This window comes from Eumetopias jubatus, unplaced genomic scaffold, assembly GCF_037043125.1.
Source record: "Eumetopias jubatus isolate StellerSeaLion01/CBP00866 unplaced genomic scaffold, mEumJub1_p1.0 scaffold_14, whole genome shotgun sequence".
NCBI classification, from domain to species: Eukaryota; Metazoa; Chordata; class Mammalia; order Carnivora; family Otariidae; genus Eumetopias; species Eumetopias jubatus.
In genome coordinates, this window is record NW_028274820.1 from 65,802,355 (window position 1) to 65,815,862 (window position 13,508).

General features: G+C 42.0%; 1 protein-coding gene across 2 annotated transcripts in view; it reads left to right on the top strand.

The window, feature by feature from the left end:
• The window catches only part of BMPER (BMP binding endothelial regulator), a 238,766-nt gene that overhangs the window by 158,202 nt on the left and 67,056 nt on the right, over positions 1 to 13,508 (top strand). For both annotated transcript variants that reach the window (XM_028092257.2, XM_088018714.1), the window contains exons 12-13: positions 3,283 to 3,612; positions 10,277 to 10,613. In XM_028092257.2, the coding sequence (XP_027948058.1) occupies positions 3,283 to 3,612; positions 10,277 to 10,613 (667 nt within the window). The remainder of the gene's footprint in view (positions 1 to 3,282; positions 3,613 to 10,276; positions 10,614 to 13,508) is intronic.

Genomic DNA, 13,508 nt, shown 5'->3' on the forward strand with positions numbered 1-13,508 from the left:
GTCATGAAATTTTGTTGGCCTCTTCTATCTTGTTACAGAGAAAAATCATTCTGATCTCCAAACCCCTCTCTTCTACAAGTTAGGGCCCCTTGAAAAATATGTTCCCTGACAGCCCTGTTACACGTGATTTCCCTTGCCTGGTCTCCCTGGGATGTCCTTCATTGCTTTCTGCCCAGTTATGAGTAAGCTCAGGCTTCCCTAGGGCCACTGTAGGCAGTATATTTTCTGTTGCTTCTTTGAGGATTTGCTTGGTCATATAACTGGCCTTATCTATAGGTGCCCACATTTTGACTCTTAAAAACAAAACTGTAGGGCGCCTGGGTGGCTCAGTCATTGGGCGTCTGCCTTCGGCTCGGGTCATGGTCCCAGGGCCCTGGGATCGAGTCCCTCATCGGGCTCCCTGCTCGGCGGGAGGCCTGCTTCTTCCTCTCCCACTCCTTCTGCTGGTGTTCCCTCTCTCGCTGTGTCTCTCTCTGTCAAATAAATAAAATCTTTAAAAAAACAAAACAAAACAAAACTATAACAACAACAAAAACTACAGAAAAGCAAAAGGAAGAAAGGAAGAAACAAAATCACTCGTGGTCCTGCCACCAAGAAATTGACAATTTTGGGGTGTGTATTTGTGTATTTATTTTAACAGTTAGGATTATCCTATAGACAGGAGTGCCTGGGTGGCTCAATTGGTTGAGTGTCTCACTCCCAGTTTTGGCTCAGGTCGTGATCTTGGAGTCGTGAGATCAAGTCCTGCGTCAGGCTCCGTGCTCATCGGGGAGTCTGCGAGAGATTATCTCTCTCTCCCTCTTCTTCCATGCTCTCGCTCTCTAAAATAAATAAATAAACCTTTTAAAAAAGGTTATCCTGTAGGCAGAATTTTGTTTTCTGTTTTTCACTTAACATGTCATAAGCGTTTCCTCAATCGCAAATGTTATTCTTACAATTTTTCAGTGGCGAGGTAATAGTTCACCTTACGGATTTACTACCAAGTGCTTAGCTATTTGTTTAATTTTAGGAGACAATCTAAATATCCATTTTCTTATGGATCGGTAGGCATGGAGAAGAGTACTAGGGGAGGTAGTGAATTCTCGGTAAGTGCTAGCTATTCCTGGTTTTGGTAATGATAATTTGGATGCAGTTGTTGTCAGAAAACCAGGAGAAGCCATGGATTATCCCTGGGGCAAGGAGAAGATTGCCACTTCAGACTCTGGGCAGAAGGTGTTTTCCCTGTGCTGCTCCCAGCTGAGAGAGGATTTCTTCAGGAGTATCTCAGCTCCTTCATTAGGGTTTTGGCCTTTGCAGGCTCAGCTCCATCTGTTTCAAGCTCAAAGCTCAAAAGCCTTGATTTGTTCTGGGTTTTCTTGAGTATGCAGAGTTAAGAACTCTGAAAAAATCCCTTGTCTTGAATTTGGTGCATCTGGTGGTCACGTTAACAGTCTTTTTGTGGCACATGACAGTATTAACTCAGAACTATAATTTTCCTGATGCTACTCGGGGTGTCCCAAAGAACTGCCTTGCCCCTTGTCAACCAAGAAACACCATTTTCATGCCAGGGAAAGATTCCTTTTGTTAGACTGTGAGGGAAATATGTGATAGGACAATTTTGAAAGCAATTGCATGGAGAAAGGACTGGGACATGTGTTATGGAGTGGTTAGATAGATGGGAATACTAGTTGGAGGTGGATATACGATTGGGAAGGTGGAGGTGGGGTCCAATGTGAAGCAACAAACAGTAAAGTTGGAATCACAAGGAAAAAACATTCAAGAAAAGGACAAGAAGGGAATAGAAATGGAGGGCAAATAAAAATTTTGTTGCTGAGCTCTCAGAGCTTCTCTCCCCCACCCACTTCTTCCACCCTCTTACCTCAAGTAGTGCTTTTTATGTATTCCTTAAAGCATTTGTTCATTGAAACTGTCCTACACACCAAAAACTGTATCTTTTTGGATGTCTATCAGATATTGACAAGGAAAGCTTAGAACAAATAATTTACCAAATTCCAAATACATGTGATTTATATGGAGTCAAATGTAATTGACATATGAAATGACATAATGTATCATAACATAAAACAACATTATTCTCCAAACACTTTAGAAATTAAAAGCACATGTTTGCCTTGGAACCCATTGGTCCTTTCAGATCAGTTGGCACATCCTTCCTCTGTGTTGACTTTTAATTCTTCTCTTACATATTCAGAGCAGTTGCTGATAGGATAGTTTCGTATTCTGAACCTGTGCTGGTGTTGACTGGAAATTGATCTTTTTATTATAGTTTTTTTACCATGTGGGCTCCTTTATCTAAATGAAGTCCTCATTTCCTGGTTGTCCATGCCTCCCTGAAAACAGATAAAATATCTTTACATGGAGAAAAAAATCAATGCCAAATATCATTTAAAAAAAAGAAACAATATTTAATTTTCTATAACAATTTCTGAGATGCCCCCAGTGTCACACTTTACCTGGGTTTCACAAATATTTGAATGAATGGTATTTTGAAGTGATGAATGCCTTGGAATTTCTTAAATTTATTAAATGATTTATTAAATGATTATTAAATATCAGCCCCAAAGAATGAATTCAGCTCATTTACACATTCAATTTATTTTTATCCAATTTTAGATTTTGATACACAGATCAAAATATAGGAACCTTGTATTTGTAAAAAACATAGAGACTATTAATTTTATCAGTACTTTGTTTACTAATAGTATTAGACATGTGTCTGTTTAGCAATTCTATTGATTTGTCCTTAGTAAATACATGGTGTTGAATATAATACCTTAAAAAAACATAAGTAACATTTACAATAGCATATTTCCACATTTTTTGAATCAGTTAAATGGTAATGATACTATTGCCTTGCTGTATTGTCATTTATTTTGCTGCCTTTTATTCATTTCTGGTTTTTGTTTATATGGGTTCTGAAGTAAGGGCAGTTCTGTTTAAAAATTATCTTAGTTTCATTTCTCTATCCCTTATATTAAGACCATAGAAGCATATCAAGGCTCCAAAATAGAGATGGTTTAAAACTTTGGAAGTGTTATCAATAACTTTTAAGTGCAAAAGCACCCAACGTATTGCACGTCCTAGGACGTTTGGCCCAGACTTTTAAAACAACCAAACTGTTTTTTTTTTTTTTTAAAGTTGATTTCCACTAGTGCGTCTCTGCTAAGGCCCTCCCCTACCTGGCGGGTGCCCCCCTCCAAGTTAATATTGCAGGGACCCCTGATTTCTCTTTGAATCCTTCACTCAGTTTATGACCTGCTTTTGTCTCTCACTCATCCGCAGAGCCCGGCGTTTGCACGGTATTCGGAGATCCCCACTACAACACTTTTGACGGACGGACATTTAACTTTCAGGGGACGTGTCAGTACGTTTTGACAAAAGACTGCTCCTCCCCTGCCTCGCCCTTCCAGGTGCTGGTGAAGAACGACGCACGCAGGACCCGGTCCTTCTCCTGGACCAAGTCGGTGGACCTGGTGCTGGGTGCCAGCACCGTCAGCCTCCAGCAGCACCTGACCGTGCGCTGGAATGGCTCGCGCATTGCGCTGCCCTGCCAGGCACCGCAGTTCCACATCGACCTGGATGGCTACCTCTTGAAAGTGACGACCAAAGCAGGTGGGCTTCTGTGTCCCCCTGGCTCACCCCTCTGCCTCACCAACCCACACAGCACAGCAGCACCGCCTCAGCGCTCTGCCTCTTCCGCTGAAGACAATGTGGAGGCAGACAAGGGTTCCGACTGCAGGCATGGCCTCATCCCCACTCACTGGGGCCCTGAAGGGACACCTCCAAGATGGCACAAAAGAGTGGGAGAAATTTGCACACCGTGAAGCCTTGCAGTCCGGTGTCGGTCACACCAGTCTTGCAATCTGCTGACATCCTCGGTCCAAAAAGAAAGAGGTTATTTGGAGAGCATTTCTGCTCTCCAAATAACCTCTTTCTCATGTTTTCTCGCAATGTTAGGCCCTTGATGTCCGGCTTAGAATTGTCAGTGTTTCTCCCATCTCAGCCAGTAATGTGCAGTTTCACATCTGTGAGAAAGAGTGTTTTCTTGTTAGCATCTGTCCAAGAAGGGGGGAATCCTCCAAAGTAAACCACAAATGTGTGGGTGTGCAGATGGGAGTATGCATGGCTGGGTGACCAGCAGTCCTGTCCATTCTTGACCCTGGGGAAGGTGCTCGCTGAGTTAGTGGTTGTCTAGAACGAATGGCCCCACTGGAGGATGCTTAGAGCACTCTGAGAGTGCTTTCCCCCAGCCTTGGGTACGTGGAGCTGCTTGCTGCTACCCTTGCTCAGCATCCCCTATTGCCTGTGGCCTACTGGACTCTGTATTTCCACTCCATGGACAGACACATCCCCTCGAGACCAAGCTGTTCATAGGGGCTAGCAGGTTACTACTAGCGGCCCAATGAAAGCTCACATTCTTGCCTGTGGGGTACTACCTAAAGAGTCTTCTTAGAAGCGGACGTCTGCCTTTCAGAATCAGCCCCAAAGAATGAATTCAGCCCATTTACACATTCAGTTATATCATGTCTGGTTCCTTCCACGCTGCCTTTGGTTAATCCATATTGTTTGTCAATTCGATATTGAACCGCACATTCTCCTGGTGTATGCTATTTCTGTCGGCATGATACTTGAGGAAATCACCATATTTCTTGCTTTTTATATCGATGAAAATGTAACTGTAAAAGCATCAAATGCATTCCAGTTCCTTTAGATAATAAGGACCCAAAAGGGAAAGATTTGATAGAGCAGGCACTTCAGAGGAACTGTAGAGACTGTTCTCTGCTGTACCTTCAGAACGCTGTTAACTGCTTCAGTTCAAGCCAAAATATATTTGACAAATTGATCCGAGTTTATGGGATGCCAGCTTAGCTAAACAAAGGCAGGAAGCCAAGGCGAAGCCCAGGGAGCTTTTATTTAAAGAGCATAACGTGGTTTCAGTGAGAAAAAGTTAAATATTAATGTACTGGAGCATTCTATAAAGGGAGAGGGACTCCCAGCTTCACTTTGAAAGTAGCAGGTGTGAAGAGCTCTATTTATTCAATTTTAGAGGGATTAGTCCTCTTCGGAAAATTCAGACACCTGTTGTTTTAGTCAAATGACTTGTCACTCTGTAGATGTAGGCCTCAGCTTGTTTCTTTAAAGAAAGCAACAGTTTGTGGCTCCTCGTAAATTGTGCACAAGATGACTCATTATTACAGAGCAGTAATTAGAAGCACCTTGCTGATCTGTTTGCATGCCAGCTGAACACAATGGATTCTACTGATATGGAAATTATTGGTCAACCACAGCCCAATTCCCAGAGGGATCCTGGATCCTGGAAGATTGCTAACAGTCTAGGAGCTTTGATACTGTATTGCCCATGGCTGGCAATACCTTATGGAATAAGTGTCCTCTTGTCAGGATTCCACACTGTAAAAATGAGTGAAAGGTTGAGGCTGCTAAGAAAATAATAATAGATCATAAACACCATAATTAGATTAGTGAATTTAACTCTTCTAGGCCTTGAACTTGATTTTACAATTTCCTTTTTTCCAAGATGCAAGTAAGTTATGTGATGCCCGTAATACCCAGTTGAACAATTTCCCATAGCATAATCTTTCTGTTTCCGAGGGAAGAACTGTATTCCTCTGGGCTCTAAACTTGTGTTGAGATTATCCTTGGAATGGAACAATTCTATTTCCAGACACTAGTCTTCTCCCCAAACCAATCTCAGTTTGTACTACCCCTGAGGGCTATTTTCTTTTTATCATTTATTGGTTGTCCATTTAAAATACTACAATATATCCTTGGAATGTTCTTCTCCCATAGATTATCTTTTTAATTTCATAAACTCATGATCAGAGGGTCCTTTCTTCAAAATAACAGCTTAAATCAAGCCTGCAGCTGGCAGATGGGAAAAGGGGAGGAATGACTCTTTGCCCCTGTGGTTTATGAACTCAGCACTTCATGACGGAATCATTTGGCAGAAGAGTGCAGGTGGCCATGCCACGTGGTGGGATTAGGCTGTAGTTGCTTACCTAATAACAACCGGGGTGGTACAGAGGGCACGGAGCAGGCTTAGTAGCTTGAGAAAGCACTGCTCACCCCCATCACACTCCTACCCCAACTCTTGGCTCTTAGTGATTAATTTAAAAATACTTCCTTTCTGCCATCTGTTCACTTCCTCAACTCTACCTGAGAGAGTTACGTCAGATCCAACCAAAGGCATTAGCACGTGGGAGTGTGGTTTTTTATTTTGCTTTTGGTAGAGTTCTATACTTTATGAACCTGGAGACTACACATATTTTTTCTTATTCTTTTTTCCTTTGGTATAAAATCTGAACAGAAAACCATCAATTTTTAAGCATCACTATGGTGTGTATATAGATTTTGTACCTCCTCTGTCCTTTGAGTAAACAACAGCAAAAGCAACAATGACAGCAACAACAAAAAAAACAAAACAAAGCAAAACAAAAACAACAACAAAAGAGAAACAACTTCCTTCCCCCCCCAGGACAAAACAAAACAAAAAACCCCTAGTGGTCTGGAGCCTGGCTACACATTTGAAGGGTAAAAAACAAGTTGGTAAAACATTCACTGGTGAAAAGGGATAATTGGAAAGTGTTTCAGGCAGAGGAGAGAACGTGGCTACTGCTTACACCACCAGTAGCCACGTTGGGACGTGTGCCTTGGCTTTGGCCTCCTGACTCTGCCAGTTATTTCTACCTAATTTCCCATGCAGAGGAATGGGGAACCTCATCCCAGCTGGGACGTGTGCCTTGGCTTTGGCCTCCTGACTCTGCCAGTTATTTCTACCTAATTTCCCATGCAGAGGAATGGGGAACCTCATCCCAGCTGTAGAAAGGACTAGCCCCAACCCCTGCCACAAGGTTTTCCTCTCATAAGATGCCTATTTAAAATATCTTTTGGAAGAGCAATTTTTTCAGTTACAACTTATTCATTATTTTGCCTGTCTCTATTGTAATTTACTTTGCATGGATTTTACTTATGTAGAGGGTAATGACAATCATGCAAACGCAGATGTATATGATATAGCCATAGACAAAGGCATCTATAGTTGCGTAAGTCATCCCTATACAATATGAAATTTAGATTTGGTCCATTGAAAATCCTCCTAATAACAAAGAAAAGAGGAGGAAAAGAGAGTGAATTACAAATTATTCCCTTACTGTGGGGACCATGCTTTGTTTTGTTTTGTTTTGTGACTGAGAGGTCAAGAGTTTTGAGAAGAGTTTACTAGAAACAGTGGGTCTGCATCTTCCCAAACCTGCACGGACCACCAATCCATTGCATGAAAAGAACATAATGATTGGCTTGTTCACTGTGAGTTGATTTCCGATGAATTCAGTTGCCCAAAGTCTCAAATTTGTTATATCATTGTCAGTAATGATGTTGGAACTCCTTTGGATATAAATTCTCAACCATTGTGGCATTTGGAAGAATAGTATTTGCCTACTGTCTAGGAAAGAGATTTGCAGTTTGGAAAATTTTGCAACATGGAAAGTCTTTGGAAGTATGTTCTAAAAGTTAGAATGTTATATGGAATTGATTTTATTCCCTCATTTCTCTTGCTGGGCAGCTGCCTGGCTACAGGCTTCTGAGGTCATGTTTCTTCTATACCTTAGAGAGTGTATTACAAATCATATTATAGTTTGCTTGTCTTTTTTCAAAATTGTTATTTCAGTGTCTTAACTAGCATGAAATTCACCATTTCTTTGGCTTTCCAGATTCAGTGTGTCAATTTACAGGGTAATTCATTCATTTAGTGAGTATATACTATGTGCCAGATAACGTGTTAGATGGTGGGGTATGAAGAAATATAAATCTCTTTATAGGAGAGTTGTGGTTGTCGGAGGTGACACCATTGTCTCACAGAGATCCATCGAGGAGGTCAGTCCAGTGTGTGGATATTCTCAGTGTGTCCTTTCTCTGATCGCCTTGCCCCATTGCTCTACTCTCTTCACCAAAATACTCCTAAGAGAGACTTTTTTTTCCTTTACAAATTTTTATTTAAATTCCAGTTGTTGACATACAGTTAGTTTCTGTTGTAGTATTTAGTGATTCATTACTTACATACAACACTCAGTGCTCATCACAGGTGCCCTCCTTAATCCCCACCACCCATTTAAACTCCCTCCCCGCCGCCTGCTACCCTCTGGTAACCATCAGTTTGTTCTCTACAGTTAAGAATCTATTTCTTGGTTTACCTCTCTCTAAGAGAGACTTTCTTATGACCTTCTTCCTTGCTTCTTTACCCAACTCTAGTTAATTGCTTTTCTGAATCCAGCTCTTCTCCAAACCAAGAAATCTTCTCTACCATTTGCCTTGGACTAAGAATGCTTCCATTCCTTTCATTTGCCATACAGTGATTTCCTTATGGGCCTTTCTGTTTATTTCTTGAGAAACCCAGTTTCAGACCACTGTTTTATTCTATCAGTAACTCCCTAAAGTGGATTTGTAACTCTTTCTTGTGGCAGTTGTGTGGCCTACTCACAGGAATGCTATTTGGCTAGCCTTCTCTCCTCTTGGAGCATGTTCAGACTTAAGGAATATTGGCTTTAGAATCCTACTTCTGGGCATTTCTTACTAATCTTACATCACTCTGATTTCGTCTTATGCCAATTTTATATCCAGACGAGATCCATTCCCTCCTTTGCCGCCCCTTTCTTCTTTCCTATCACTGCCTCATCCCCCAACTTCTGAGCATCTTCTGAACATTTTCTCACCAGCCAAATCTTGCAAGGTCTTCTGGGAGGAAAGTCATGTTGCTTTTTTCAGAGGCTCAGAACAGGCTAAATGAAAGACTAGATTTTGTTAGAAACCCAAGAGGGTAAGATTTAAAAAACACACACGGAAAACTTTCTCTTTTTTTGTTAAAAAAAGGGACTTTTTCTTGGGGTTGCCACTCTTAGGAAACAGTGACAGTGAATAAGGAGAAGTACCAGGGCAGAAATGCCCACCAACTTGTTGTAGATGTTCTCCTGGTGTTCGTGTCACCGAACTGGTACCTACTCCATCCATTCTCTGGGAAACTCAGGCCCTGTGAGGGTATTATCAGGAAAACAGTAAGAAAATTTTCCAGCACACATTTGAGACATAAAGAAAAGCTCTGACCAGGAGAGTGTGTCATTTGCTCTGGACTGAGCTCGAAAAGGCTTTATCTAATGGACAGCGTTTTCACACACAATATCAGGACTGTATGAGGACATTTCTTCTTGACCTTCTAGTCAGACTGATATTTGATGTGACCTTCTAGTCAGACTGATCTTTGGTGTGTGACAGCATAACCTAGCTGTCTATAAGTGACATAGAAATGGCACTATTCAGTGGGGTCATAGGCTGATGGATCTTGAAGTCTTGGGCCACATATCTGAAAAAAACATGAATGTTTATAGACAAAACCTCTAGCATATTAGATGGTCAGTGTTCAGCAAACTAAGAGGAGCCTCTGTTCTCTACCTTCTGGAGCAAAGATTATTTCCTTGGTGAACAAGGTGCTTCTGCCCTGCTGGTTCATTTCTAGCACATGAGGAACTTTTCTACATGGCCTCGTAGCCTCCAGTGCCTCCTCAAATGTTGAATTTTATGATAAGCTCAGGGCTGTGAAGACTGGAAGGGTTCCACAACAACTCTACCCTAGGAAACATTGATTAAACAACCATCCTTGTCTCGGGGATGTCTGTAAAATGATGAGGAGGCAAACGTTTTCATGTCAGACATTTCCATATGAGTGTTTTCCTTTGAAGAGGATCTATTCAGAAGCTATATATTTATTACTTTAATAGTTTCACTATAACAAATAATTTAGATATTTTCATTTGACATTTAGTATAATTACATGGGGGATTTTTGGATAAAGAAAAAATTACATTAAAAATTATCATCTTCGTTATCTTTCCATTTCCACATTTCACTTGCCATTGGATAAATGAAAGCACAAGATGGATCAACACAATTACTATAGAAAAGGGCAAAACTATAAACCTAAGAAGAACATGGTCAATGAGTGGTCCTCTACAAGTCAAACCAGGGTATGTGAGGTACCATATAAGGACAAAAGTTATACAGTTTAAAAATTCTGAGCCCCCAAAAGTGTTTCACGTACTGTAATACAAAATTTAATATGGTGTGATTAAACAGTAACCAAGAATTTGGATAGACCCTTAGTGTTCCTTGTTAGAGGTTAGTCATATGTACTATGTAAGGATACATGCACTTGGGAATTATTGGTGGATTTAAGAGTGGTTGATCCTCTTTTCCTCTTCTTTTCTTCTAGGTTTGGAAATATCCTGGGATGGAGACAGTTTTGTTGAAGTCATGGCTGCCCCCCATCTCAAGGGCAAACTCTGTGGTCTTTGTGGCAACTACAATGGACATAAGCGTGATGACTTAATTGGTGGAGATGGAAACTTCAAGTTTGATGTGGATGACTTTGCTGAGTCCTGGAGGGTAGAGTCCAATGAGTTCTGCAACAGACCTCAGAGAAAACCAGTGCCTGAACTGTGTCAAGGGACGGTGAAGGTAAAGCTCCGAGCTCATCGAGAATGCCAGAAACTCAAATCCTGGGAGTTTCAGACCTGCCACTCAACTGTGGACTATGCCACTTTCTACCGGTAGGTACAGTGCTTTGGGGGATGGGTTTTGATTAGAGACCAAGGATTGACTCAACCTTGAAACAGAGTGTATGAAATTTCTTGACATATAAAACAAGGGCCCCCAGTGCACATGGTAAACACTTTTTCTTTCTTGTGTTGAGTCAGATCTTATCTTGACTCAGTCCCACATTATGTACCAAATTAAGAAATTGCAGGGAGTATTTCAGAGTTATCGCCTATAGGTCATTCTGTTTTTTTGTGTCTGCAGGCTCACTGGGAAACTGGTGATTTTTCTAGGTGTTGGCTTGACTCTAAGGTTGAGGAGTGCTTCCCGAATTCTGCCTACATAGTGGTGGTATAGAGCAGAGGTGGGAATCTCAAGTAACTCTGGCTGCCTTTGGATGTTTGAGTGAACCTGGTTATTTAAGGCCTGAGGAAGAGTTCAGGTCTGCCTCACTGTCTAGCCCCAACAAATCTGCAAGTGGAAAACAAGGCAGTGAAATGAAAATTCCTTGGGTCTTGGCCAACTCTCAGACTTTGCATCTAAAGTCAGGGTGGAGTAGAAAGAAGGCTCGAAGATTGAAGAAGGAAAGTCTTTCATTGAGAATATGGGTTCCATAACCTTTTCTTCCATGCTGCAAGGTTGCATTTGTGAGTTGATGAGTCTGGCTGGGTTGTACTTCCATTTATTACACAATTCCACGGTTTCAAGAGCTATGACTGTCTATAACTTTAACCACCATGGGTGTGGGAGGAAACATGAGACGATGCAGCCCAAAAGGCCTTGTTGAAGTGATTTGCCTGTGCCTCTTAAAATGGGAAAGCTCCTGTGGTCTGAAGCCACAGAGAAGTTATTTTTACTTTTTAATTGCCACCAGTTTATTTCCCCTAGTTCTCGTTAAATGTGATCTTTTTTTATTTGATCTTTGGACATAAAAGATAAAGTTCTATAAAGAGAGCTCAAAGTGGAGTGGAAAAAGGACTGTCCCTGTCATCACGCATCCTGAACATGGCTGCGTCTGCCAAACCATTTGGCTCCAACTCCTACAGTTAGCTCTTTCAAGCCATTTTCCTGTTATAAATTTGAATTCTCTGGGTTCCCTTCTTCCTCCTTCCTGTACCACCCCCTAGGTTGACCCCACCCTTGTCTACTGAAATTGAAAGATCTTAATGTAAGACTTTGGAGTGAGTTAAACAGCTGGACAAACAAACCAGGCTTCGTTTGGGATCTGAATACCCATCACTTGAAGGTCTGAGGGAAAGCAGTAGAGCATAGCAAGTAAGAGCTTTGTGGTCTTATGGGGCTAAAAATCCAGCCCAGCTTTACAACCTTGAACAATTATTTAAGCTCTCTAAACCTTAGTTTGCTTATCTGTGAAGTGGGGATAATAAAAGAACCCACCTTAGAGAGTTGTAATTCAGATTTAGTGAGATTATGAACATCAGTGCACGTGCATAGCAAGTGCTCTGTAATTAATTGATGGCTGCTGTGGTTTCTTCTATCAATTAAATTAAATGAACAAGTATAAAGACTCATTTGGAAGCTCCTCTGCCCCATTTGCAGGTTTGGATTAGACCCTTCTCTGTCTAACATAGAAAGGAAAGGCTGTGCTTCTCCCAGGGCCCCAACAGTCTACACCTTTGATTTTTATCCCATTTCAGAGGAGTGTGTTGAAAACAGAAATTGGAGAGCAGGCCTGCAGAGATTAGTCCCTTTTTGCAAATTTCTGTTTCTTTTCCCTGTGGCGATTTATTTCCTATTATGATCCCTGGACTGCAAACAGCAATCTGATGAGCACCTTGGCAGAAGTCGTGAGAAATGACACAGACGCGAACAGAGAGAAGCGGAATTGTGAGGTGGCCAGGCAGATGCTCCCCCTCTGCCCTCGGAAGTTGCTGCAGCCTCCACAGCAGCACAGTGGGGGTGCTTGCTTGTGTTAGGGGCTTGATGTGCAGAGTCTGGGGAGTTTATGAGAATGTTCCCGGGACCTTTGCGATAAGGACTGGAGCACGGGATGTGGTGGGAGGTGAGCTCATGTTCCACTGCGCATGGGGTGGTGGCAGAGCACCCTCCCGTGGCCAGCCACTCTTTCCCAGAGGAAGCAGGGGAGCTCAAGAGAATGGAGCTGGGCAATCCTGCCTGTCACACATCCTGCTGATGATCTCATGCCCCAACCAAGAGTGTGTCTTCGTGCATTTTCAAGTGAGGGGGGCCAATGTTGGGCAGATCCAGGGTTTCTTCCTTTCTTTCAAGCATCCGTGTGGCAGGAAAAAGAAAATGAACAAGGTCAACATGGAAAGGCAGTTTTGTTTCCAGGGGATCCCCCATGAGGACCAAACCTTAGAGAGGCTTTAAGAAGCAGTGGACAGAGAATGTGTTGGGTGATATCAAGTTGGACCTCGTCTCTACTCTGCCACTTTCTAGCTGTGTGGCCCTGGTGGCTAGCTGAGCTTCAGATTCTTCACCTGTAGAATGGGTATGACAGTAACTGCCTGGTGGGCTAGCTCCTCCAAGGACTGAGGTCAACGGGCAGTGCCATGTTGTACTTGGGAGACGGCTAGTGCTGGCATAGTGGCTCCTGTCCTGTGTCCCTTCCTTCCCCCGGAGACTCTTGTCCCCAGCTCTGGCACTGCTCTTTCTGATTGGCCATATCTTCTCCTGCTCTTATCATGGAGAACGGATTAGATAGATTCTCGCTGATAAATCCGTGGAACAATTTAAAAATGAACTGTTTCTCATTGGTGACACTGAGTGAGATGGTAGAAGACAAGAGTCCATTGCGATCCCTTTTAAAAACGTGTTTTTTGTCTTATTAGAGTAATACATGTTCATGACAAATAATATTAAAGTGAATAAAGAAGAAAGTGGTAATCATATGATATTTAACCCATGTAAATTTTTGCCTGTATAGT